Source organism: Anopheles stephensi, unplaced genomic scaffold, assembly GCF_013141755.1.
Source record: "Anopheles stephensi strain Indian unplaced genomic scaffold, UCI_ANSTEP_V1.0 ucontig92, whole genome shotgun sequence".
Classification (NCBI taxonomy): domain Eukaryota; kingdom Metazoa; phylum Arthropoda; class Insecta; order Diptera; family Culicidae; genus Anopheles; species Anopheles stephensi.
Genome location: NW_023405463.1, coordinates 40,901 through 66,758, shown reverse-complemented (window position 1 = coordinate 66,758; position 25,858 = coordinate 40,901). Strand labels below are relative to the sequence as shown.

Below are 25,858 nucleotides of genomic sequence, written 5' to 3'. Positions count from 1 at the left end.
TTCCCACTGTACATTTATCCCTTTTAATATTTTTCCTTACTTCCGATTCCACATTCCACAGGGTGGCTGTCCCCATGCATGCTCCACGTGATAGAATGTGGCCCAAGCACACACCCAATATCCACAAGGGAGTGCGGTAGCGTGGTGCAGAAACTATGCGAAACTATAAACACTCCCCGACACGGTCCCCGGGCTTAGCTGTATGCGTCCTGTGCCCATTACCCTTACGAGTGGGAAGTGGGAAAATAACTTTCCCTCCGAGGCCCACTGGCACCATGAACGCCCCAGGAACGAGTTTTTCTTTCCCACTCGTTCAATTTACAATTCCGCATCCGGTGGCGTGCTCCGGCAGTGGGTTCGGAACGGTTTAAACGGAACGAAAACGCAAGGATGTGTAAAAGTATGCGGAAGTTTAGCCGTTTTCAAAATGAAATGAAAATTCCCTCATCAACGCGCAAATAAAATCTCACTCACTATCAATTTGATGCGCTTCTTTTTCCACTGCTTGTATTCCTTCCTTCCCTATATATTTACTTGTTTTATCTTTATGACTGGCACAGTAGGATGTGCCACTGCCCATAACCCCAATTCATCCCAAAACACGGTGACCCGTGTCAGCACAAACCGAACCCCTCGCCGGCAGCATCATAAGCTAGTGATGGGTTCTTTGAAATACAATCACGACTTCATTCCGATTTCGGCCGATTTGCCTCAGGTTCAGATTCGAAAGAAATCGAATTGTCGGTACCCGTAAATGTCGGTATTGTAGGAACTGTTTAAACCGACTCTTTTCATAGATCGACCAGGAGTCGATTTCGTTCCTATAGGAATCAAGTTCGTCCCGTGGGTGCAACGAGTTCGGGTCGACCCGTGGGTGGAACGAGTCCGAGTCGACCAGTAACGGTTTCGAGTCGGCTCATGGATTAGACCGAACTCATTGAATACCCGAATGCACCAATGGGTTGACCGGAACCTACGGGTCGTTAGAACCCGGAGCCGAACTTGTTAGAATTAGGAATACGACCAGAACGATTCCGGGTCGCTTACAGATGGATGACCCGGTAGGTTCGGGTCGACCCCCACTTCACAAGTCGAAACCGTCAGATTTGCTTTATTCTTCTGTATTTTACTGTATCGATCCAGCAATACAGTCCAGCACGTGAAGGCTGCGTTCAAATAACGTGAACGACAAACGTCATTAAAGTCGTCGACCCGTATTCTTCTTCCTTGGCATTACAACCCCGAGAGGTCTCGGCATGCCATTTTTGGCTTTGTGTGACTTGATTTTACCCGTAGCTGACTACATTGCCCTTCGTACGGGGAGTCGCAGTCTGGATGGGATTTGACCCCCGGTCCTGTCATGTGAACATCGGCGTCGCTGTTGCATCGGCCACCAGACCGCTCCAATCGTCGACTGTTTAAAAATCGTCAAACCCGTTTACCAAATGTAGGCTCACATTATACATGCCGACTACGATTCCAGACGGTTCTAACAGTTCCGATCGGTTCCAACGAATCCAATAGTTCCGCCGATTCCAACTGCTCCGGCAGTTCCGATAGTTCTGACGGCTCCGAAATGTTCGTTTGCACCTACTTTCAGGAACTGATTCTGATGTTTTTTTTTCAGTACCTTCCGAAACCAGTTCCACTGCTTTGCTAATTTTACCCATCTCTAGCATAAACGCTTCTCGAGTCCGCTTATCACCCCGGTTATCTTTATCCGTCCCGAGGCAAGATCCCGAGGAACCTGCCCCGAACGGGGAGGCTGGGACAGTGAATTGCGCTATAAACGCAAAAGAAATTATGCCGAGAGGTTCAGTAGTGAAATCATTTCGCTACCTTCCACATTTAATTGAGGACTGGACTGGAATTGTCCTGCGAGCGTGGGAAAGAATAAAAAAGGCGAGAGTGAAAAGCAAAACACCAGCTGCGTGTGTGTGTGTGTGAGAGAGAGAGTGAAATCCCAACCAAAAAATCACCGGGTGAACAAGTAGATCGACTACTAGCGATGACTTAAAAAAAAGAAGAAGCTAATAAGTTCCACCGGAAGCACTGTCGTGCTCGGCATCCGGCAGTGGGAAAGCAACGGAAACGTACATCCCTCGAAGGAAAAGTGACCTTGATTAAAAGAAGAGACAAAAATTAACAGCAAACGGAAGCCAAAGCTCTAAGCAGACAGGACAACAATAGGAAGATACAGACGATATACACCAGCAGCCTCGGCTCGGGATTCCCGAGCACACAAAAAGCGAACCGGAAAATGAAATTAAAATTATCCTTCGGTAAATAGTCGTTCACTAGCGGGGCAGTGGGAGGGTACGGGGTGGTAAGGATGGCCGCCGGATGGCCGACATTCTCTCATCGGGACCGGCTTCCGGATCATAATTAAATATCGCTTCCTTCTATCGTGATCGATAAATGAAGCGGCGGACCTGAGGTTAATGAGCGTTTGTTTGTTTGAGAGCCCAACATTTTTGGGCTTTGTTTGAGAGACATTTTTGTGGCTTTTACGTGCCATTACGTTCCTGGCCGTTGTAAGCGGAATAATGCAAACAAGCAACAGCAACAGCAACGAAAAACTCATCTCGCTCCGGAACCGCCGTGGAACATCAATTTATGATTAAATAATATGCAGTTCTGAGTACCGCGCATTGTTTACGCCGTCGTATCAAGGGACAAACATTTAATTAAGACTTTTCTCACTTCACTGTACACCCGCTGCAGGAGGCGGACTGTGGCTTGTTTGCATGCTGCTGCTGGACGCCGCACTGGTGACCGACGCTCAGTACGGTGGTTGTGACTACACGATCGATATCGCAAGCGGGCTGTCGTACTCGATCTACTCACCGTACTACGGTGGACTCTATCCGGCCAATACACAGTGCCGTTGGACGTTGACCACAACCCTAGGCTCGCGGGTTGCGCTGTCCTGCAGTGATATTTCGCTTCCATTGGTAAGCTTTGCCGGCTGTGTGTCTTATCAGGCGAGATTTATCTCTAGCTGATCAACAAAACCTTCAACTTCACGAGGAATTCTCCGCCTTTTTGTTTTGGCCAGACCACATCATGCATCGCTGATAGACTGGTTATTTCCAAGACCGGACAAAGCAGCCTCTCCGATGGACAATCTTACTGCGGATCGGGTGTACTCAACACACAGTCATCCATCAATCGAATGACGATCGCACTGCTAGTGCCCCCCACAACTCAAGGTGGACGATTCTTCTGTACTGCGACGAAGATCGAGTGTCAGTGTGGTGTACGTCGAACGGTAGGCGACCTGACCTGAGGTCAAATTAACAGAAATAAACTCCAACCATGATCTTCTTCCCATCTGACAGAGAAAAATTGTAAATGGCGAGGCAACGCTTGTGAACGAATTTCCCATGATGGCCGCCCTGGTGGATGGATCGAAGAGTGGCGAGGGTATCTTTTGCGGGGCTACGATCAGTAAGAACCTCATTCCCAATGCTTCGATATTCACTTTAAACGAACGAATCATGCTTTCTTTCCAGTAACGAACTATCACGCCATAACGGCTGCCCACTGCTACATGGGAAGATCGATCGCCAACTTGGCGCTACTTGTCGGAGAGCACGATATTACGGTCGGTTCGGATTCACCGTACACCGCACTGTTGCTGCTCGCCTCCATCAAGATCCACGAGGGATACAGTAGCTCTACCGCTTCGAGCAGCAACGACATCGCGATCGTGCGTACACGTACCGAGATCGTGTTCAACCCGGGCGTGGGTCCTGCCTGTTTACCGATCAAATTCACCGGGGCATCCTTCGTTGGCATTCAGCTGGAGGCGGTCGGGTGGGGCACGCTCGATTACGGTGCACCGAAATCGAACGTTCCGATGAAGGTCTCGCTTGCCGTGGTACAACCGACCCAGTGTTCTTCGCTCTACGCCAACTATTCGTCCACCCAGCAACTGTGCACACTTACCCCGAACAAAGACACCTGCCAGAGTGACTCGGGCGGTCCGCTGTTCTACACCGATGGGTACAACATGCGAGCCTATCTGATCGGTACGATCGGGTACGGGATCGCGTGTGCTACCGATCGGCCCAGTGTCAGCACGAACGTTCTGTACTATATGCAGTGGATAATGAACAACACACCCGAATGGAACTACTGTTATCAATAAACACGTACGATACGAACAATCGATTTCATTTAACGCAATACGACACTTCGGGCGTTTTTTGACGAATCCAGCTCAGGTAGGACGTAACGCGGGTGGCCACCGAAGGTGTCGAGGCGGCACAAGCCGACCCGTAGCTGATGATCCCGATCGTGTACATACGCTGGCTTCCCCGCAGGTACAGTGGGCCACCCGAATCGTACTGGCAGGAGTCACGGCCTGCGGCAAAGGTGCACACCTTCTGATCGTTAACGTACGGTGCCGAGCAGTTCGCGTTCTGCAGCACGCTAAGCGTTGTCTTGCGCAGAACGGTGCTCATCGGACCACCGAAGGATGTCGTACCCCAGCCGGCAATGTCCACCAGCAGGCCACCAAAGCTGTACGTGCTGTAGCTGAAGGGCAAACAGATCGGTCCTACACCACGGTTGAAGTCCATCTCGGTGACCGTCTTCAGTAGGGCGATATCGTTGTTGCGGGTCTGCTCGTTGTAGTTTTCGTGCGCAATAATCTGCTCGATGTTGTAGAGCGCCGAATAGTGTGTATCCAGTCCGGTGCGGTAGTCATGATCGCCGACAAGAGCTTGCACACGACCCACGCTTGGGATGGTACGGGTACAGTGGGCGGCAGTAAGAACGTACCGGGAACTTACTAAGAAACGAACCGGATGTTGTTAAAACTGTTCTAAACCATTCCCCTGCTCAACATACCTATTACTCCGGAACAAAATACGTTCGCCGTGAGAGGATCAAGCAGTCCCACCATGGAGGTGTACTCGTTTACACCCGCCTCGCTACCTCCAACGATCTTTGCGGTTCTGGACCACCCGCAATCACAATCCTGTGGCTGTACCACAAGCCGACACGAGAACGATCCCGAATTCGACGCACTGGACGAGATGTACGAGATGGTCAGCTTGTTGAACAGGGACCTCCGGGAGATCTGTCCCTTGCCGCAGAAATACTCGCTGCCCACCGGCGACACAAAGCCCTCGGTGGACACGTACAGAAAGTCCGTCGTACACGCGGCAGTAGGATTGGCCATGTTCAGTGTACATGTTGCCTGGATTGTATATCCGGGCGGGGCACGTACCACAAACCGGCACGAACTTCCGGCCGGATAGTTCGACGGGTAGAAGGGAGAATTCAACGTTACATCGGCCACGTTGGTCAGTTGAAACTGTCGATCGCACGAAGCGAACCATTCAGCTCTTACAGGAAGGCCGAGGGCAATTAATGCTAACACTACTGCACGTAACCAGCTCATCGCTACGACTAGCATTCATACGGATCGTGCATGCGAAAGATATTTCATTTGGGCTTCGCGTAAGCACCATAAACAAACTATTCATTCGCATGTTTCCGAAACCCATCTGCGCAAACAACTTTCCCTCCCACAGGTTCAAGCTGTCGGGATGATACGTTCGATTGAATGGGTTTTGCATCAGTGGTTCAATCAATTTGTTATTGCTACGGTTGAATGTGCTACATCGTTGTTCTTTTCACGTTGTTAAGTAACCTGCCGAAAAGAGCTTTTTGGGTAGATCGTGTTTTTTCAAGGTCGAAGGTATCAAATATTGTTATTTCTAAACAGATACTCCACTGGAGTGAAGAAAATTTGTATTCCGGGAGTCTACACTACTCGAAGTCTTACACGTGGACTTTACATTCGTTCATCAGTTTTCAACTAAAGTTTTCAGTAGTTTCCACCAATTTAAATTCAAATTTTACATCATAACGGATATATACAAAACAAATTATCCAGCTTCTTTCCCACTGTGATGCAGCAGCTTTCGCTACTAGCCACTTGGTGCGCTGCCGATGCGTGTACTGTCATATCTGACAACAGCAGAAAACAACACAACACGGCTGGTAAACAAACTTACAACACTCGGAGCAATCACAGCATCATTTTTCGATAAGAAACATCGGAAAACTCGCGAAATATCTGCACAATGGGTGACCGGTACAACATTCACAGCCAGCTAGAACATCTGCAAAGCAAGTACATCGGCACGGGACATGCGGACACCACGAAGTACGAATGGCTAACCAACCAGCACCGAGACTCGCTAGCTAGCTACCTGGGGCACTACGATATGCTGAGCTATTATGCGGTCGCCGAGAACGAGTCAAAGGCACGAATCCGGTTCAACATCATGGAGAAAATGCTGCAACCATGCGGTCCTCCACCAGAGAAGACGGAAGATTAGGAATAAACGTGAATTAAGTTAACCCACCATCAAAGTTACGAGTGTTTAAGGCGTTGCTTTATTGTTTTACATCATTTCTCTTCTCCCGAACTGTTGCCCGTCTTATCCTCTTTGTCCTTACCGTTTTCGCTTTCTTCATCACTTCCTACCTCGAGCTCTCGAAGGCGAGACTTCACTTTGCTCACCAACAGCTGTTGTACGATCGGGACCAGGTCTGCACAGTTTGTGTTTAGCTGCTTGCACGTTTCCCACAGCGTTTCCACATCCACACTTCCATACTGCCGGATCTCCGGTACCTGATCCAACGTTGGCAGCTTCGCTATCATCACCAGCCCATGATTGTACTCGGTGTATCCATCCATACACAAGGCTTCTTCCTCTGCGGTAGGGTCAACGATGATACGATTGCCTAGGATTCCGGCTGTCGCAGCAGTCACTATATCGAACATCGGTATGCAAGCATCACCCAACGCAAGCCCGGCAGCAGTTATCGCTACGGACAACGCTGATCCATCGTCTTCCAGCACATTGGCAAACACATCAATCTGCAGGTTGGGAAACAGATGCCGACAAACAGATGGGTTCAAAGCGCTTGCCAACGCCGTAGCCATACTACGTTCCCGAGCATCTGTTTGTGGATTTTTCCTCACCAACGAGGCAAAAGGAGAAAACTTAAAATCACAAAACAGTTCGCCCAATTCGTTGAATTTGTTCTGCTTCGGTATTTCTCGCGGATCGAACACGGACACTATGACTTTCGTGTTACCCAGCTCAACGTATGCGGATCCTTTGGCCGTTGAGACGACACCGACCTTTGCATCTAGAACGGAATTACACACAACCCTAGGCTCGCGGGTTGCGCTGTCCTGCAGTGATATTTCGCTTCCATTGGTAAGCTTTGCCGGCTGTGTGTCTTATCAGGCGAGATTTATCTCTAGCTGATCAACAAAACCTTCAACTTCACGAGGAATTCTCCGCCTTTTTGTTTTGGCCAGACCACATCATGCATCGCTGATAGACTGGTTATTTCCAAGACCGGACAAAGCAGCCTCTCCGATGGACAATCTTACTGCGGATCGGGTGTACTCAACACACAGTCATCCATCAATCGAATGACGATCGCACTGCTAGTGCCCCCCACAACTCAAGGTGGACGATTCTTCTGTACTGCGACGAAGATCGAGTGTCAGTGTGGTGTACGTCGAACGGTAGGCGACCTGACCTGAGGTCAAATTAACAGAAATAAACTCCAACCATGATCTTCTTCCCATCTGACAGAGAAAAATTGTAAATGGCGAGGCAACGCTTGTGAACGAATTTCCCATGATGGCCGCCCTGGTGGATGGATCGAAGAGTGGCGAGGGTATCTTTTGCGGGGCTACGATCAGTAAGAACCTCATTCCCAATGCTTCGATATTCACTTTAAACGAACGAATCATGCTTTCTTTCCAGTAACGAACTATCACGCCATAACGGCTGCCCACTGCTACATGGGAAGATCGATCGCCAACTTGGCGCTACTTGTCGGAGAGCACGATATTACGGTCGGTTCGGATTCACCGTACACCGCACTGTTGCTGCTCGCCTCCATCAAGATCCACGAGGGATACAGTAGCTCTACCGCTTCGAGCAGCAACGACATCGCGATCGTGCGTACACGTACCGAGATCGTGTTCAACCCGGGCGTGGGTCCTGCCTGTTTACCGATCAAATTCACCGGGGCATCCTTCGTTGGCATTCAGCTGGAGGCGGTCGGGTGGGGCACGCTCGATTACGGTGCACCGAAATCGAACGTTCCGATGAAGGTCTCGCTTGCCGTGGTACAACCGACCCAGTGTTCTTCGCTCTACGCCAACTATTCGTCCACCCAGCAACTGTGCACACTTACCCCGAACAAAGACACCTGCCAGAGTGACTCGGGCGGTCCGCTGTTCTACACCGATGGGTACAACATGCGAGCCTATCTGATCGGTACGATCGGGTACGGGATCGCGTGTGCTACCGATCGGCCCAGTGTCAGCACGAACGTTCTGTACTATATGCAGTGGATAATGAACAACACACCCGAATGGAACTACTGTTATCAATAAACACGTACGATACGAACAATCGATTTCATTTAACGCAATACGACACTTCGGGCGTTTTTTGACGAATCCAGCTCAGGTAGGACGTAACGCGGGTGGCCACCGAAGGTGTCGAGGCGGCACAAGCCGACCCGTAGCTGATGATCCCGATCGTGTACATACGCTGGCTTCCCCGCAGGTACAGTGGGCCACCCGAATCGTACTGGCAGGAGTCACGGCCTGCGGCAAAGGTGCACACCTTCTGATCGTTAACGTACGGTGCCGAGCAGTTCGCGTTCTGCAGCACGCTAAGCGTTGTCTTGCGCAGAACGGTGCTCATCGGACCACCGAAGGATGTCGTACCCCAGCCGGCAATGTCCACCAGCAGGCCACCAAAGCTGTACGTGCTGTAGCTGAAGGGCAAACAGATCGGTCCTACACCACGGTTGAAGTCCATCTCGGTGACCGTCTTCAGTAGGGCGATATCGTTGTTGCGGGTCTGCTCGTTGTAGTTTTCGTGCGCAATAATCTGCTCGATGTTGTAGAGCGCCGAATAGTGTGTATCCAGTCCGGTGCGGTAGTCATGATCGCCGACAAGAGCTTGCACACGACCCACGCTTGGGATGGTACGGGTACAGTGGGCGGCAGTAAGAACGTACCGGGAACTTACTAAGAAACGAACCGGATGTTGTTAAAACTGTTCTAAACCATTCCCCTGCTCAACATACCTATTACTCCGGAACAAAATACGTTCGCCGTGAGAGGATCAAGCAGTCCCACCATGGAGGTGTACTCGTTTACACCCGCCTCGCTACCTCCAACGATCTTTGCGGTTCTGGACCACCCGCAATCACAATCCTGTGGCTGTACCACAAGCCGACACGAGAACGATCCCGAATTCGACGCACTGGACGAGATGTACGAGATGGTCAGCTTGTTGAACAGGGACCTCCGGGAGATCTGTCCCTTGCCGCAGAAATACTCGCTGCCCACCGGCGACACAAAGCCCTCGGTGGACACGTACAGAAAGTCCGTCGTACACGCGGCAGTAGGATTGGCCATGTTCAGTGTACATGTTGCCTGGATTGTATATCCGGGCGGGGCACGTACCACAAACCGGCACGAACTTCCGGCCGGATAGTTCGACGGGTAGAAGGGAGAATTCAACGTTACATCGGCCACGTTGGTCAGTTGAAACTGTCGATCGCACGAAGCGAACCATTCAGCTCTTACAGGAAGGCCGAGGGCAATTAATGCTAACACTACTGCACGTAACCAGCTCATCGCTACGACTAGCATTCATACGGATCGTGCATGCGAAAGATATTTCATTTGGGCTTCGCGTAAGCACCATAAACAAACTATTCATTCGCATGTTTCCGAAACCCATCTGCGCAAACAACTTTCCCTCCCACAGGTTCAAGCTGTCGGGATGATACGTTCGATTGAATGGGTTTTGCATCAGTGGTTCAATCAATTTGTTATTGCTACGGTTGAATGTGCTACATCGTTGTTCTTTTCACGTTGTTAAGTAACCTGCCGAAAAGAGCTTTTTGGGTAGATCGTGTTTTTTCAAGGTCGAAGGTATCAAATATTGTTATTTCTAAACAGATACTCCACTGGAGTGAAGAAAATTTGTATTCCGGGAGTCTACACTACTCGAAGTCTTACACGTGGACTTTACATTCGTTCATCAGTTTTCAACTAAAGTTTTCAGTAGTTTCCACCAATTTAAATTCAAATTTTACATCATAACGGATATATACAAAACAAATTATCCAGCTTCTTTCCCACTGTGATGCAGCAGCTTTCGCTACTAGCCACTTGGTGCGCTGCCGATGCGTGTACTGTCATATCTGACAACAGCAGAAAACAACACAACACGGCTGGTAAACAAACTTACAACACTCGGAGCAATCACAGCATCATTTTTCGATAAGAAACATCGGAAAACTCGCGAAATATCTGCACAATGGGTGACCGGTACAACATTCACAGCCAGCTAGAACATCTGCAAAGCAAGTACATCGGCACGGGACATGCGGACACCACGAAGTACGAATGGCTAACCAACCAGCACCGAGACTCGCTAGCTAGCTACCTGGGGCACTACGATATGCTGAGCTATTATGCGGTCGCCGAGAACGAGTCAAAGGCACGAATCCGGTTCAACATCATGGAGAAAATGCTGCAACCATGCGGTCCTCCACCAGAGAAGACGGAAGATTAGGAATAAACGTGAATTAAGTTAACCCACCATCAAAGTTACGAGTGTTTAAGGCGTTGCTTTATTGTTTTACATCATTTCTCTTCTCCCGAACTGTTGCCCGTCTTATCCTCTTTGTCCTTACCGTTTTCGCTTTCTTCATCACTTCCTACCTCGAGCTCTCGAAGGCGAGACTTCACTTTGCTCACCAACAGCTGTTGTACGATCGGGACCAGGTCTGCACAGTTTGTGTTTAGCTGCTTGCACGTTTCCCACAGCGTTTCCACATCCACACTTCCATACTGCCGGATCTCCGGTACCTGATCCAACGTTGGCAGCTTCGCTATCATCACCAGCCCATGATTGTACTCGGTGTATCCATCCATACACAAGGCTTCTTCCTCTGCGGTAGGGTCAACGATGATACGATTGCCTAGGATTCCGGCTGTCGCAGCAGTCACTATATCGAACATCGGTATGCAAGCATCACCCAACGCAAGCCCGGCAGCAGTTATCGCTACGGACAACGCTGATCCATCGTCTTCCAGCACATTCGCAAACACATCAATCTGCAGGTTCGGAAACAGATGCCGACAAACGGATGGGTTCAAAGCGCTTGCCAACGCCGTAGCCATACTACGTTCCCGAGCATCTGTTTGTGGATTTTTCCTCACCAACGAGGCAAAAGGAGAAAACTTAAAATCACAAAACAGTTCGCCCAATTCGTTGAATTTGTTCTGCTTCGGTATTTCTCGCGGATCGAACACGGACACTATGACTTTCGTGTTACCCAGCTCAACGTATGCGGATCCTTTGGCCGTTGAGACGACACCGACCTTTGCATCTAGAACGGAATTACGATTATTTAGCAACAGTTGCAGTAACACACAGCAAAACGCACGTACAATATTTGCGGCTTTCCTGCAGCCGGCGACCATCCTTTCGTTTGCCATCCTGTCCAATCGCGTCACTCAAACGATCTTCGAATGTTTTCGCTGCATTAGCTTTGTAATGGACCCAATATGAAGTGGAAGCTTCTGGCCCATTTATTCTTTTAGTGTCTTGCGGCATTTTATAAGTTTGCTATGGTCACTTCCCTAAACAAGCAGCAAAACGTGCTTTCCCTCCCGGTCACAATGTTTTGTTTACAAAGCTTTTTTTTTCTTTTCTTGTTGTGACAGTTGGCTTGCTACTGCCATCTAGCGAAATAAAGTGAAAGCACTACAATTCAAATCTCCCGCGGAAAACAAAATAAATGGTTGAACAGAAGTTTATTTATCGTTGCAATATGAGTTTCAATTTGAAAAACTTCTCGAAATATGTCTTTTCGGTATATTTATTATTAAGGAAAGCCATGCGAACATTAATAAGACATTTTCCACGTTGGATGGAGCGGTATGATACACACCAACATGCAGAGAGCAACAGATTCGGAGGCTCTCGAAAAGTACATTATTAATTTGTTTACAAACAAATTTATAGCTATTCCGTTTCAATTGCTTTCAGGCATCAAGCAATGCTCTCCTGCTCACGCTTCTGCACCGGGCAGGACACCGTAAACATCGGCGCACATGCGCATTAGCAGCTTTGCTTCCTTCCATTCCTTGCAATTTCCCTCGTATCCTGTTTGGACAGTTGTCAGTTGTCCTCCGTCACGAAAACATTTCTATCTGCTCCTTCATCTGGGTAATCCGAAGTTTTTCCACTTTCCAACCCAGTTTGGGTACAAAATGTACACCGCAAAACCGTCCAGCAAGTGAACCGATCCTCGCAGAAACGCCAACCACCGAAGATGGCCGTTCTAGGAATCCACAAACTGAGCAGCATCAAATCGATGAAGCTGTTCGTCTGCCTGATTGGTGTAACATCGTTCCTGCTGCTCATATTCTGTCTCTACACAACAATCAGCACACCGGAAAAGGAAGTGGCCCCACTCTCGCTACCGAACGATGGCTACCAGAACGTTGTGTCGTACGAGTTGCGGCGCAGCCAAACCATCATACCGGAAAAGTACAACGAGCACCAGGTAAAGGCACGCATTATCCGGGACAAAATCAAGCGTTTGGTGGGCAACAACAATCCGCACACCGCTACCGTACCCCCGTCGGAGCATCGCAATCGGACCTTCCCGCTGAACCGCAACGTACAGATCTTCTATCACGGCACAGTAGCATGGTACAAGCCGCGTCCAACGCATCCGTCCGGCGATCGGTTGATTGCGCGGATTTACGAAAACAACTCCGTGTCGTTTAAGCCGAACGATGAGCCAATCATCAACACTGCCTTCTATCCCAAGCGACGGCTGTACAACACGAGCGAATCGATCATACGGGAGCACTTCAACGAGATCCAGAACTGTGGCATCGGCACGGTGGTCCTCGGCTGGCAGCCAAACTTCTCCGAGTACTTGTTGCGCACGATCTTCAAGGTGGCGGATCTGTACGATCTCAAGATAGCGGTCGAAATCCTCGAATACTCCGATCGCACTATCGAAAGTATACGAAGCAACATAAAATACTTTGTGGATGGGTTCGGCAAAGGGCCGGCTGGGACGACCAGCACGCTGAGCTACTACAATGTGCTGTCGAAAAAGCGCGAATTGCCACTGTTCTACATACGCAAAGCGTATCGAATCATGGACCCCGAATGGAAGCGGCTGCTCAGTCGCAACGGCATCCTTACCATCCGGGGGGCAAACTATGACGCTATTTTGCTTGCACACATCACCTCCAAGGACCACAAATCCATGATCCGACGGGCGGGCTTTGACGGATTCTACACGTACCTACCGAGCAATGGGGCAAACTATGCCGCTACCTGGAAGAACTGGAACCAGCTGAAGAAGTTTGCCGACAGCTATCGGCTACTGTTTGTACCCACCATCGGTCCCGGGTTCTACGATCGTCGAAAGTATCACCGCAATGTGAATCAGAACCATGGCATTACGAACATCAAACGGTACCGATCGAACGGTCAATACTTTGACGTAGGATGGCGAACTTCGCTCAAGAACAACCTGCAAATCATCACCATCAACAGCTACAACAACTGGGTCGATGGAACGCAGATCGAGGCGGCCATACCGGTGTTCGGCTTCCGTGACTATCTACCGGGGCCACCGGAAAAGTATCTCGACCTGACACAGTCCTGGGTGGAGGAGTACATCAAGTACAAGCTGAACAACATCAAGCTGAACAAGAAAACGGAACTTACGCTAAATTGTTACGATTTCATTAACAGTACTATTTGTTAGGTTGAATCGGCCAGGTTTTGTTGTTATCTTACTACACGAAGGTTCTGTAGATTAGTGCAAGTGTGTGTGCTACGAATTGATGTAGGTCTTGTTCAGGATAGCTAGTGATGCATCTCGGTCCATTAGCATATGGTGCCTCTCTGTTCCTCGCAGTGAGCACACAGTAGTAGAGATGATTGTCGTGTATTTTTCTTATCGTTGTACCAGATAACCAGTGTTAAAATGCTCAAAAGCTGATACCAAATTCAATGCCAAAGTTAGGATGCTGTCCGCTCCGTAGCCTAGACATACCAGACACACTGACACGCTAATGGTAGTCTGTTAAATAGTTGAAAATTATATTTTTGCCAAAGCCAAGCGACTTATCGAAAGATTGTAGAAAGAGCGCATAGTGTGAGCGCAGATAGTCGGTGTAGAGTGTACATATATTTTCCAAAGTTCCCAATAAATCTGTATTGATTAGGTTTTAAAGTAACGTCCCATGGCCGTCGCACAAATGAAACCGCCAATTTCGATTCACAAATCATCGCCTGCTTACGATGTGGTTTGAAATATCATCGCAAACGCTTGCTGTCAACTGGAAAACATCGCTACTGACAGGCTAGCGTATGCAAATAGAGGAATGTTTACAGTGTTTACAAAATAGCCCGAAAAATGACCTTCGAGGAAGATTTGATTGCAAAAGTTCGTGCAAATGAGGTGCTGTACAATGTGAAAAATGTGAACTACAGACGGAAAACGGACAAGGATCGGCTGTGGCAACAGATTGCCTATGAATTAAACTCCTCAGGTAAACATTGGCCCTCCCGTTGCCCGTATTGTGGTTGGCCATTGTCCAACATGCATCGCAACCTGCACCACCTTATCATTACGTGCACTGGTAACAACACGTTTGCTACGTTTGCTTTCAGTGGATGCTTGCAAGCGACGGTGGAAGAGCTTGCGGGACAAGTACATCAAGCTGAGCCGCGTGGAACAGTCGGCACGGGGAACGTCCGATGAGGAGCACCCGAAGAAATGGCGATACTACGACAGCTTGACATTTCTCCAGGGATGCAAAGCAACACTGTTAGTAGAACGCGTAACGGTCCCCTCAAAACACATACATTTATGAGTCGTTTTTATGCACCTTTCCCAGATCTACCAGCCACTTCCTAGAGAACATGTATCTCAGCGAGGATCGATTTATAGACATCAAGTGTGAGCATCCGCTAGCGCGACCATTCGGGCGCGATGATACCACGGTGGCCGGCACCGTAGATGCGCTCAGTCCCGGAATCGTATCAGGTGAACGGTTTACAATAACCGAATCCCGTGGCCTTACCACGGGGACACACGAGCTGTCGAGCGGTGCCAGTAGTGGAAGCCGCAAGCGCGACCTAGATCTCATCGAGTCGGAGTGCATCAAAATCATCCGGTCGGCGGCAGAAGCGATGCAAATGGAAGCCAATTCCCACATTCGCCGAAGCAGCACGCAGCTCCTGTTTGAAGCATTGGCACAGCGAATCGACGAGGCGAATCTTCCGGCCAGCCGACTCAATGCCATCCAAACAGCCGTCACCAATCTGGTGTACTCGTCCTTATGAACGGCACTCGAAAGGAGATTTAGAGCTAACCAGTAAGCTGCTGTTTTGCAATCCACCGCAAAGCTGCAATCGGAGGTAATTGGTAGAGAAATAGCAGTGGAAACGTTTTTAAATTTAAATCTTAGCAATGAACGATGCTTGCAAGCCATGCACAAAACATGCATTGGGGATGAGGGGTTTTTTGTCCCCCATAAACCTCAAACCGCTGCAAATTATAGTGCTCTCTTTGGCTACGGGAATCGAAGGCGGAAAAGCCGAAACGGATGATTGTATAAGTTTAGCTTGTTAGGTTATCTCCATTAGCTTTAGACACGCTCATTTTTAGAAAATGTTTTTTCTAACGTTTGACCGAATGTATTCAGCAACGAAAAAGAAGAAGGGAATATTGTTTGGCAAACAATGCAAAACAAACGCGTATGGCTCCTGTTTACTTACTTATTTGTTTTACGCATAGTATAGCAGCATCCCGGTACAACAATCTACGACGATATGTAACGGCTACTAAAGGCAATAATAAAGCGTATGTTATATGTGCTTTTAAACTATATCCGTGCGTTAGTTTCTCCTGCAAATGCTTTCGTTCGATATCGCGCGTAGAAAGGAAGCCTTAACACACACACATCCAGCATTTTCGGTTAGCTTTGTTATTGATCTGTATAGCCCAATCGGTAAACTTTATTCTCACAATTCCCAGCTTCCCACGGCAAGGTCTCTCTATCTCTCTGGCTCTGCCGAAGAAACTGGTCGTATCGTACCTTAACATTTTCCCAAAATCGAGGACGAAACTGCTGCATGAGCACATGTGTCACTCTCACATCAGGCGGAAACACTTCCTTTGAGTTTTTCACGCGATCGCGATCATGGATCGTGGCCTAATAGTCAGACTGTTCCTTACCTTACACATAAGCGTGGTGCGTTGTTATAGTATCCTTTGCGCCTCGATGAGCGTGTTCAGAGTGTATTGTAATTTGTACTCAATCCATTTTGAAATTTGTTTTGCCCACTACTGCTTTACCCATTCTTGCAGTGCGCGTTTTTACTAGCGGTGTAGTACACACTCAGTATTAGCTTGATTATTCGACAAATGCAATTTTAAAAGTGTTGATTAGATTTTGATGTTTTCGTTTGCATTGTTTTGTTTGTTTTTTCTTTGCTTGCTTTTATTCTGCTGCATACGAAAGACGATCGTAGTACAGGCGTAGGTTTTGTAGTGGCGGTTCAATCTTGCCGGATTTACATCTCATTCATCTTGCATCCACTTACGGATACCGGGTTCCAGGAAAATAACACATCTTTTGAAAAGAAATCCTAACAGTGCACTAAAAACCACTTAACTCTTCCCTCTTTATGTCCCGCCCCTTTGCTTAAAAGAATTTATAACGACCTTCCACATGTCCTAAGACAAAAAAAACAAAAATTGTTCCCTGATACCTCATCCATACCGATAAACCCCCATATCATCACGCTTGCAACAGTGTCGTGTGTCGTCCTTTTTAATTTTCCAAGTATCGCTCATCAGCTAAACCATCCGAAAATACTACTCATTATCATATCAAAACTAGCTATAAACTCCCATCAGGGCCACCAATCTGGAAAGGAAACGGCAGTTAGCCACCAGTTCGTTACGCTACTTCTTCCGCCACGCCGCACAGTCTGTGGATCATCCTCGGCTCTATCATAATCGAATATCACACACACACGGAGACAAAGCTCGGATTCATTGTAGTGATGGGAATAATCACTCCGTAACGTGTGTTCAATCAGAGTGAATGAGTTAGAATAGTTAGTTAAATCTTTTACTCACTCTTTAAAAGTTAAATCTCGAAGAATGATTTGACTCTCCGTGCCGACTAGTCACTAACTCATTACGTGTTAACTCACTCACTACGTTTTTAACCCACTCACTACGTTTTAACTCACTCGTGAGTAGTGTTGGGTAGTGAGCTCGAGAGCTACCGGGGGAGGGCTCGCCTCAGTAAAATGAGGGCTCTGAGCGCACTCTTCGACCTATTCGCCCTCAGTGAGTGTGGAGCTACCGGGATCGCCTCAACTCTCACATGTTAGTGAGGAGTTGTCCTCTCTTCTTTAAAAAGAGCTACCGGGATCGCCTCAACTCTCACATGTTAGTGAGGAGTTGTCCTCTCTTATTTAAAAAGAGCTACTACCGATACTACTCGTGTTACTACCGATACTACGACCGAACACTACTCGTGAGTTTGATATCGCATTAAATTACACCTGTTTACAGTTACAGTCACTTCGACTCACGAGCTGCTTGCTTCGATTCGCATGCCCTTTCCATCGAATGCGCGACATAACGACCGAATCACTTGCCGTTACCATGGAATCACGTGCCGAAATACATGGATTTTTGATTGCTCCTGTATGAAGCATTTGGTGTAATGAATAGTCCGGTTAGACTGTTACCATTAGAAAACATTTCGTCGGCATTTTTATACGAATAAACGGCTAATAAACCATAAATGGCAAGAAAATGTGTCGTAAAATACCAACATCAAACAGTAGCGATAAACAAGGCTAGCTTTTCAGAGTTCATTGGTGATCTATACATTAAACTATACATTAATGAACGTGTTCGAAAGGCTATTGAGCTAAAATAGAAAGGCTAAAATATTGCTTTCTTTACCTTTAATATTTTAAACTATCCTTGAATTGTAGCTAAACAAGAGTTGTAGCTAAAGAAACAGCAACTTTAAAATGTGCAAACATTTCCAAAACCATAGCTACCGGCACGTGATTCCATAGTAACGGCATGCGATTCGACCATAGTGTCGCTCTTTCGATGGTAATGGCACGCAAATCGAAGCAGGCAGCTCGGGAGTCGAAGCAAACGGTGAGCGATTCGAATGTAACTGTAAACAGGTGTATTTTTATCTCAAACAATGAAGATTACTGAAATTATCTTGCCATCGTGTTATAATTTATGGAGTGAGTGAAACATAGTGAGTAAGTTTAAATGAAGTGAGTGAGTTAAAGCATGGTGAGTGAGATATAACGAAGTGAGTTAGTGATTAGTCGGCACGGATAATTAAATCACAAGTGAGTTGAAAAAACTCTTCGTGATGATTTAAATCTTCTCATGCATTGCTAAGATATAATTCATTCACTCATTCTGACTCAGTTTGCACATCACTAATTCATTGGCCTACTAATCGCGCGCCAACCAAATCGTTCGCCTTATGCTCTACCCTCCTAACGATGCTCATTACACACGGCTGTCGGGGAACCGTTCGAATCCGATAGTAAGTAGATGTAAAGACTGTAACTGAACACATGCGATAACCACAACCACCACCGAATCATGTGTTGCTTTGTCAGGATGTTTCCAGGTTCTCCAGGACTCCGTTTAAGAATGTAGTACACTCTGCTAGCCTCAAAAAAAGGTGTTTTTGTCTTAAAAATAATCTTTGCATTATTTACTTTCTCATAAGCTTTATCAGAAGTTTGCAAGACACTCAAAACTTCTGAAAGGATAATAAAGAGCCCGTGTTAACAAAGTTGATGGCATATTTTTCAAACCATTGTCAATTTTGCATGTTTTAATTTCACAAATAATCCCTCGTACCACTATATCCAACGAAAGCTATCGAAGATTAGGGGAAAAATATGTCTTTTGTTCTAACTTCAACGTTGGGGCCTCCATGATGTCCGCCATCAGCTAAATGCTGTCGGACGCGTTGCCACACTGCACGGTGGTGTAATGAAGTGCAAAAGTTTTATATTTTTCTTGCCTGGAAAATGGCGACTTGTATCATACATTTATACTAAGTAAAATCACCTGACCAGGCCCCTAGAATGTACTACCTCTTTAAATCAAAACGAATACATTACTTGTTGCCTTACTAAGCTATACAGAGCAACATTGCAGACGAAAGGTAAAATCAAATATTCATCCAAATTTTACGGTCTGCGCTCCAAATAATAAGTGCGCTCCCGCTCCACGCAATCTCTAACAGTATATTGCATTTTGCTTCAAACACGATAAATATACAGGTATAGGTAGGTAGGTATGGGAAGCAAAAACGAGGACGAGGTGTTTCAGACAAAGGGGGGTGCGTTTTTTCTTCTTCTAATTGCTAAATCTATGTTGCTCGCACCGTAAAGAACGGACTATAGTTTTCGAGTTTTCGACTCGTCGCTCGAACCCTTCACATAGGGTGATACTGTTTGTTTGTCTGTGTGTGTGTGTGTGTGTGCGTGCGTCGTATTGCAGAAAAAACGTGCAGATTTCGAAATACATTCTACAATGATATCTAACTAATCAAACAGAAAGGTGCACAAGTGCGATTCTTTTCCATTTTGTAAAAATTGCCGTATCACACCGTTTTGTGTAGAGAAGGTGTGTTGGTGAAAGCAAACACATGCTTCTCCATCATTGTGCCGGTTTAATACGCGCTCTCGCACAATAATATCCTTCCCATCCCAAGTCCGGTGCCGGTACAATTGAAGTAAGCCCCTAGCTATCCTTTAGTTTAAGTATTGTTCCACTATCTAGTAATTTGTATATACTTTCGTACGGGGATTCCATCGAATCGTTTGTCATTTCATCGCATCGCATTCCACCGCGGGTCCGGGACTAGTTGCACCGTTTCATCCATATCTAATAAAATTTCATCGCTTTTACTCACGTACTATCCCTAAACCGGCCAGAGTTGCTAGCATGCTAAAGTTCACATACAAAGACGAAAGGAACTGTGTACAGTGTGAGATAAACCAACTCGTCAAATCAAGCGACGAACGATACAGTTAAACACAGCTTCCACTAGCTTTGCCTTCTTCAAATCTTCCAACATTACAGCGATACAGAAAAAAATGTATTTATAAAATATGAACAAAGAGCAGGGTGTTTAACATTTGCCATCCTTTCGCTCGGTAAGATTGGTGTTACACACTTCCCTCCGGCACCCTCCTCGCGCTGCCGTCCTTTACCCTTACTTCTTATACATAAGACTTACCAGCGACACGAACCGATCGTACCAGTCGACGAATCGTATCTTCATCAGCCGCAGGTTGATGAACTCGATCTGATTCAGCCGCACCAGACTCTCGCCAATCATTTCCTTCGCCTTGTCGGTGCTGCTGTCCACGTGCTCCTGCAGGAAGCTCTGTATCATGTCCTTGAACGTTTGCGGAAAGCAGCAAATCACCGTAAACATTGCCTTGTACCAATCGCTCGTATTGTTCCAATCGATCTTCTGCCCAATCGTCATGTCCAGCATCAGCTTCAGGAGGGACTGTAGCAGCTGTGAGACGAGCGATTCCCGATTATCGTGCAGCCGGACAACCTGCGCAAAGGCTTCGATGAATTCGACACACTTTAGCTCCACCTCGGACGTGAACGAAGTTAGGCCAAGCTCGACCGACGCGACCAGCTGCTTCAGGAAGTCGGGATGTAACGCTGGCACCTGCAATCGAAAACGAAGCAGAATTAGCATCGTGTAGAGTGTCCTTTTTATGCTCCCGTCTTACCACATGAGGTTTGGAATCGACAAACGATGTGATTGTGATGTAGTACTGATAGCATAGCTCCGGGTAGCGAATCAACTCCGACGTAATCATCGGCACAATGTTTGTCAGCCCGAAAATACAAACGTCCGACGCTTGCTGGAGCGTTTCCTCATTATTTCCCACCCGGCTGGCGCTGATGCCGTGAATGAGTTTTAAAATGAGGATCAAATCCTGCGGATCCCGTTCGTTGTTGGTGGGATCGAGCGAAATACGGTTGCTGTTGTTCTTCACGTACACACCGACCACATCCATGCTGTACTGATGTAGCGCCGCGCGCACTTCCTTCACCTCAGCCGATCGTTCCAGTTCGTTTAGCAATTCCAGTACAAGCTCCACAATAACCTGCGTGTTAGACAAGCACAAAAAGCATTAGATTAAGCACTGAAGGATTTCAGTAGTATTCAAATACGTTCGGGTGGTCCATGCATCCCATGCAGTACGTACCGTGTCGTTCCTGTACACGGACATGAACGTGCTTAGCTGCTTGCAGATCGGTTCGATTTCGGTAAACAGCATCATGATCAGATTGTCGTACGCTCCCTCCACGCAACCGATCGTTTCCTCCAGCACTTCGATCACCTTTTGCTTAAACTGTTCGCTCTGATGCACGTGCGCGTTCTGCTGCAGGGTGCTCTGCAGCAGGTTAAACTTCTCCTTCGTCCCCTGCACGATGCGCATGATGTACTCCATGCGCACTTCTTCGCCCTCTATACTACCGCCAATCGTAACGAACCCGCGGAGCAGCTTTCGCTTTACCGTCAGCGGAAGCTCGAAGCTCTTCAGATCACATATCGAACGGAAGTATTCGGAGTTGAATATGGTTTGCGCTCGGTAGCGGTTCCGTTGCAGCGCCAGCAAGAGCTCGATCGTTTCCTCCATGACGGCCGGTTCCGCTCGCAGGTGTTGAGCGTTCAGGCAGATCTTGTTCAGCAGATAGTTAATCACCCAAAGTGCTCCGGCCGTACCGACTCCGAACGCGTTCGCGAAGATGTGCGTGGCGGTCGGCTCGTAGCTGGACATCACGTACGTACCGCACCAGTGTCGCAGAAACCACATGGTGGTAGCGCTCAGCTCGGGACTCAGGAACTGGTACATGCGCACCTCGATAGCAGTCTTTTCCAGCTCACACAGTCGAAATCCGGCCGCCATCAGACGAATGACCGGATCCACGTTCGTTTCAGCGTTCGGTAGCTCCTGGATGTCCTGGTTCGGGGAGGCCAACAGCTTCAAACTGTTCGTCACATCCGTTGCGCCGGAGTCAACCTGTTGTTTGCAGAATGTCAGTATCGGTTCCGGTATCATCGGCGTTTCGCCGACCGATTCCATCGCTATCACGTGTCCACTGATCAGCAGCAACCAGTGCAAGTCTTCGAACAAATTCTCCAAATTTACCCCGTCGGAGATGGAAAGCGATTGGGATGCGTGCAGCATATGCAGATGCGTGCCCAACTTGCGCGTCCGGTCTTCCAGCAGCTTTGCCAACAAGCCGAGCGCATGTTGCAGAATTTGCCGCCCAAAGAATCCCATCACGGTCAGCTGTTCCTTGAACCGTTCCCGGTCCGATTCCTCGATGTCGGTGATTTCGTTCTCGCCTCCATCCCCGTCCCGGCCCGTACCGCGAATGCCCTGCGGTGGAGCCAGATGGCACTGGACGTACTTTTCGAACATTTGCATTATGTACGGCAGCATCGGTTCGATCGGGTAGTTTCGTTTATCGTCGAAAAATGCCAACCATATGCCGAGCATGTTACTCAGCGCGTCAACGTACAGGGCCTCGTCCGGGGCAACCGATTCTTCCGCGGCCGATTGTTCGAAGAATTTCATCGTGAGCGTGAAGCACTGCTGCATGGATGCGTCGAACAGTGAGTTCGGCAGCATCTTGAGCATGTCCGTGGGCAAAAATTGAAACAGCTTGCGGAGGATTAGCGAAAAACTGTACGCTTCCTTGTCTTTGATTTCGATGCTGAAATAAAAGGCAATACATATATTGTCAGTAAGGAGTCAAAAGTCTTATCCGGAACGGAATGCGCTTACTTACTTGGTCATTAATGATAGAAAGTGTGTCAAATAGTTCGCCAGATAGGTCATACTTTCGTCGATGTTTTCCGTGATAATCGGCCCCCGCAGGGTGGACAGCTGTAAGATGCAGGTGAGCGCTTTCGGTTGCAAATCCTCTATCTCGCGCAGCTTCCAGTACGTGTGAAAGAACACTTCCAGTACCTTCGGGTCAAAGATGACACTTTTCCATTGGGCCTGCAGTCGAAGCGGAGGGGCATGCAGCGCCTTCGTAACCGTTTCCGACGTGTCGATGATGCTCTTGGAGAGCGAGTGTCGCACCCGGACGTTCCTCAGGTTGGGCAGCAAGAATCCCCAAGTCAGCACCGTTTCCATCACGGTAAGCAACTGCTTGAACAGATACATCTGCATGGTGTTGGATGTGTCGAAACTATTCACGATGTCTACCATTGCTTGCAGCGTCATGCAGAACGTTTTCAGCAGATCCGAATCCTCAAACTGTTTCTTCGCTTTGAAGTGCTCGAGCGTGTTGAGCCCGGTATCATCCGAACGGACGATGTTGCAGTACTCTTCCAAAATAGCGAGCATAATGCTGCAGCTTAGAATTTGCTGCTTCAACTCACCCGACGTCAGCATCTTCCGGGTTTCTTCCAATATCTGGCCACGCTCCGCCCCATGATCTTCGAGGCTGGCGCGTTTGATCATAATGGCCACGACCTGCAGCAGCTTGTCCCGTATGAAAACCGGAACATCGCGCTGGATGACGTAGTTCAGCAGGTACTGACGTAACGAGGCCCGGTCCTGTTCGGCGATAAATTTCCATTCCCCAACCACGGTTTTCTTCAGCACGTCGGCCGCCTCGAACAGTACCAAATCGACGGACGACTTTTCCAGGATCGCCTGGCACAGCGCGTACGGGGTTTTCGTCTTTCGGAAGGTAGTAAAAATTTGCTCCGATTCCTGGCGCTGCTGATTTGTGATGGAATTTGGCGGGGCCTAGCATGAGAAGAGAAAAAAAACGAAAATGAAAACACGTAAGCTATTACTACGAACAGCGTAGTTTCGTGGCTGGAAGGACCAAACCCGACCAAACAGTTACAGGCCGAAAAGAGATGCAATCAAAACAAAGAAATGTTTGCTTGCGAAGAAAGCAAAGGACTCTCGGATCGGGATTTGGCGGAGCTGGGCGGAGCAAGCAAAACAACGAACTATCGATTTTCTTTGCGCCGAGCAGACCCCATAACAACACGCACCGCGCACGCATTCCAAGGTCCTCGGGCTGTTCCTTTGTTATTCCTTGCCCCCGTTCCCCACCGCACACCGTCTTCGGGCCGATTCTCGAGCAGCTCGATTTACATTTCCACCTACCATGATAATGTGGGCCGCCGTTTCGAGATTTTTCAGATATGTTTCGTCCATCGTTGTTGCAGTGATTGTTCGCTTTGCATCAAGATTTGGGCGAGGATTCTATCATGCGACGTGGTGTTTGTGTGTGTATGCGTGTCCCTCCCGAAGATCCTCCCGCGACGATGGTTCGGCGTGACTTTTTGCTCATGCACCGCACGAATGCCAATTCCGCCACCGTCTTCGCTCGCTTCGAACGCCGTTTTGCTTTTCACACTAGCTTCCCAGCCAATTGCTTCTGGGTGGCTGAAACGGCAATCCAAAAGCGCCTATCGAACGCGTGCGTGACTTTTCACACGAAACAAACGGCAGATCTTGCACGCCTCGGAAAATTGTCTTCGGTCGATCACGACAAAGACGAGCAACCTATTGGAACCTTCGCTCGTGTACGCACACCCCGAATTGCGCGACTGTTGCTTCTACTCGTCCGGGGAAATTCACGATGCGCTTCCCGTACGTTTGCCCGCTTCTCTAACAGTCCAGTGCCAGACGCAGCTAGCGGGAGAACAATTTACATAGCAAATGTTTATATTTTCTCACTTCGTCACGGATTTCACTAACCGGCAGGTGTTGATTTTGTCCAAAATGGGTCACGGGAAGGTGGCAACACAGTGCTCTTTTCTTTGAAACATTCCGAAACTCTGTTTGACGTTTGCGATCGATTTCACGCCGAATGCGACATATCAAAAACGTATGGCAAATCAACCCTTGTTACGAAAAAATTGACAAATATCAAAAACGAATGACTCTGAATCTTATTTTTACCGCAGGAGCGTGCTTTGATGGCATTTTAGGACAAAAGCATCACATAATTCACACTGGAATTATTCAGCTTGGTTCACGACATTGCTCTCAACTGTCAACCGGCCACTAACGAGCCTGATGCACGAATATTTGCATACAGCGCAAGGTTAATAGAAGCAATTTGTCCATGGGCAGAAGCAAATTACATTCGATTCTTCAGAATTATCCAACTGTTTGGTGCTCTAGAATATCCTTTGAATGCTTTGTTAGTAGAAACTGTTTTGTTTTTCGGACACAAAACAATAATTGCCCGACTGAACAGCGAACCTCGAATACAGCGTGCCGATATACCTGTATATAGCTTGGCGTTCGGGCGAAACCGACCGTTCGGGCGAAATATAAAAAAGCACACATTCAAACAACGAACGCTCTCTTCCCGTACGACACGCTTTTTTGATGTTATTTTGTGTGATAATTGGATGAAAGTGTATTTTTTGCAAGGTATATGGATATAGAAGGTAGAGTTGTTTAGAGCAAATTGACATTTCTCGACCTGACATAACAGTTCCGTGGTGATCAAGGGGAAGGGTATTGAGAAGAGTGATGGCAGCGTCGGAGGAGGCGCCGGTGGTGGTATCGCTTGCGATTTTTTGACGAAAAATGCAACCAAATATCGTCAATCTTCTGTGGAACAA

The 25,858-nt window shown here is 47.9% G+C and overlaps 11 protein-coding genes across 11 annotated transcripts; 6 read left to right on the top strand and 5 right to left on the bottom strand.

Annotated features, from left to right (window-relative positions):
* The first annotated feature begins 1,787 nt into the window (after nucleotides 1–1,787).
* On the top strand, nucleotides 1,788–4,191 carry LOC118517295 (venom serine protease-like). Its single transcript, XM_036063281.1, has 5 exons — nucleotides 1,788–2,282; nucleotides 2,725–2,954; nucleotides 3,059–3,271; nucleotides 3,342–3,450; nucleotides 3,516–4,191. The coding sequence occupies exons 1-5, from the start codon at nucleotides 2,261–2,263 to the stop codon at nucleotides 4,151–4,153; spliced, it is 1,212 nt and encodes a 403-aa protein (XP_035919174.1). The 5' UTR covers nucleotides 1,788–2,260; the 3' UTR covers nucleotides 4,154–4,191.
* Nucleotides 4,139–5,443, bottom strand: LOC118517296 (venom serine protease-like). Its single transcript, XM_036063282.1, has 2 exons — nucleotides 4,858–5,443; nucleotides 4,139–4,798 (listed from the first exon to the last, which is right to left on the bottom strand). The coding sequence occupies exons 1-2, from the start codon at nucleotides 5,426–5,428 to the stop codon at nucleotides 4,179–4,181; spliced, it is 1,191 nt and encodes a 396-aa protein (XP_035919175.1). The 5' UTR covers nucleotides 5,429–5,443; the 3' UTR covers nucleotides 4,139–4,178.
* Nucleotides 5,444–6,001: 558 nt separating this feature from the next.
* Nucleotides 6,002–6,393, top strand: LOC118517300 (splicing factor 3B subunit 5). Its single transcript, XM_036063287.1, has one exon. It carries the CDS (start codon nucleotides 6,102–6,104, stop codon nucleotides 6,357–6,359), a length of 258 nt encoding a protein of 85 aa, XP_035919180.1. The 5' UTR covers nucleotides 6,002–6,101; the 3' UTR covers nucleotides 6,360–6,393.
* A 1-nt stretch (nucleotide 6,394) lies between these two features.
* Nucleotides 6,395–7,368, bottom strand: LOC118517307 (exosome complex component MTR3-like). Its single transcript, XM_036063292.1, has 2 exons — nucleotides 7,312–7,368; nucleotides 6,395–7,255 (listed from the first exon to the last, which is right to left on the bottom strand). The coding sequence occupies exons 1-2, from the start codon at nucleotides 7,366–7,368 to the stop codon at nucleotides 6,431–6,433; spliced, it is 882 nt and encodes a 293-aa protein (XP_035919185.1). The 3' UTR covers nucleotides 6,395–6,430.
* Nucleotides 7,369–7,685: 317 nt separating this feature from the next.
* On the top strand, nucleotides 7,686–8,449 carry LOC118517302 (venom serine protease-like). The gene is made up of 2 exons (XM_036063289.1): nucleotides 7,686–7,746; nucleotides 7,812–8,449. The coding sequence occupies exons 1-2, from the start codon at nucleotides 7,686–7,688 to the stop codon at nucleotides 8,447–8,449; spliced, it is 699 nt and encodes a 232-aa protein (XP_035919182.1).
* Nucleotides 8,435–9,739, bottom strand: LOC118517297 (venom serine protease-like). The gene is made up of 2 exons (XM_036063284.1): nucleotides 9,154–9,739; nucleotides 8,435–9,094 (listed from the first exon to the last, which is right to left on the bottom strand). Exons 1-2 carry the CDS (start codon nucleotides 9,722–9,724, stop codon nucleotides 8,475–8,477), a joined length of 1,191 nt encoding a protein of 396 aa, XP_035919177.1. The 5' UTR covers nucleotides 9,725–9,739; the 3' UTR covers nucleotides 8,435–8,474.
* Nucleotides 9,740–10,285: 546 nt separating this feature from the next.
* LOC118517301 (splicing factor 3B subunit 5) lies at nucleotides 10,286–10,689 on the top strand. The gene has a single exon (XM_036063288.1). It carries the CDS (start codon nucleotides 10,398–10,400, stop codon nucleotides 10,653–10,655), a length of 258 nt encoding a protein of 85 aa, XP_035919181.1. The 5' UTR covers nucleotides 10,286–10,397; the 3' UTR covers nucleotides 10,656–10,689.
* Nucleotide 10,690: 1 nt separating this feature from the next.
* On the bottom strand, nucleotides 10,691–11,794 carry LOC118517298 (exosome complex component MTR3-like). The gene is made up of 2 exons (XM_036063285.1): nucleotides 11,537–11,794; nucleotides 10,691–11,475 (listed from the first exon to the last, which is right to left on the bottom strand). The coding sequence occupies exons 1-2, from the start codon at nucleotides 11,700–11,702 to the stop codon at nucleotides 10,727–10,729; spliced, it is 915 nt and encodes a 304-aa protein (XP_035919178.1). The 5' UTR covers nucleotides 11,703–11,794; the 3' UTR covers nucleotides 10,691–10,726.
* Nucleotides 11,795–12,125: 331 nt separating this feature from the next.
* Nucleotides 12,126–14,364, top strand: LOC118517294 (glycoprotein endo-alpha-1,2-mannosidase-like). The gene has a single exon (XM_036063280.1). The coding sequence runs from the start codon at nucleotides 12,424–12,426 to the stop codon at nucleotides 13,882–13,884; it is 1,461 nt and encodes a 486-aa protein (XP_035919173.1). The 5' UTR covers nucleotides 12,126–12,423; the 3' UTR covers nucleotides 13,885–14,364.
* An 86-nt stretch (nucleotides 14,365–14,450) lies between these two features.
* LOC118517299 lies at nucleotides 14,451–16,015 on the top strand. The gene is made up of 3 exons (XM_036063286.1): nucleotides 14,451–14,674; nucleotides 14,796–14,952; nucleotides 15,023–16,015. Exons 1-3 carry the CDS (start codon nucleotides 14,539–14,541, stop codon nucleotides 15,468–15,470), a joined length of 741 nt encoding a protein of 246 aa, XP_035919179.1. The 5' UTR covers nucleotides 14,451–14,538; the 3' UTR covers nucleotides 15,471–16,015.
* Nucleotides 16,016–16,110: 95 nt separating this feature from the next.
* Nucleotides 16,111–25,185, bottom strand: LOC118517293 (exportin-4-like). The gene is made up of 5 exons (XM_036063279.1): nucleotides 24,384–25,185; nucleotides 23,038–24,011; nucleotides 21,444–22,962; nucleotides 20,961–21,341; nucleotides 16,111–20,896 (listed from the first exon to the last, which is right to left on the bottom strand). Exons 1-5 carry the CDS (start codon nucleotides 24,432–24,434, stop codon nucleotides 20,423–20,425), a joined length of 3,399 nt encoding a protein of 1,132 aa, XP_035919172.1. The 5' UTR covers nucleotides 24,435–25,185; the 3' UTR covers nucleotides 16,111–20,422.
* Nucleotides 25,186–25,858: the final 673 nt, after the last annotated feature.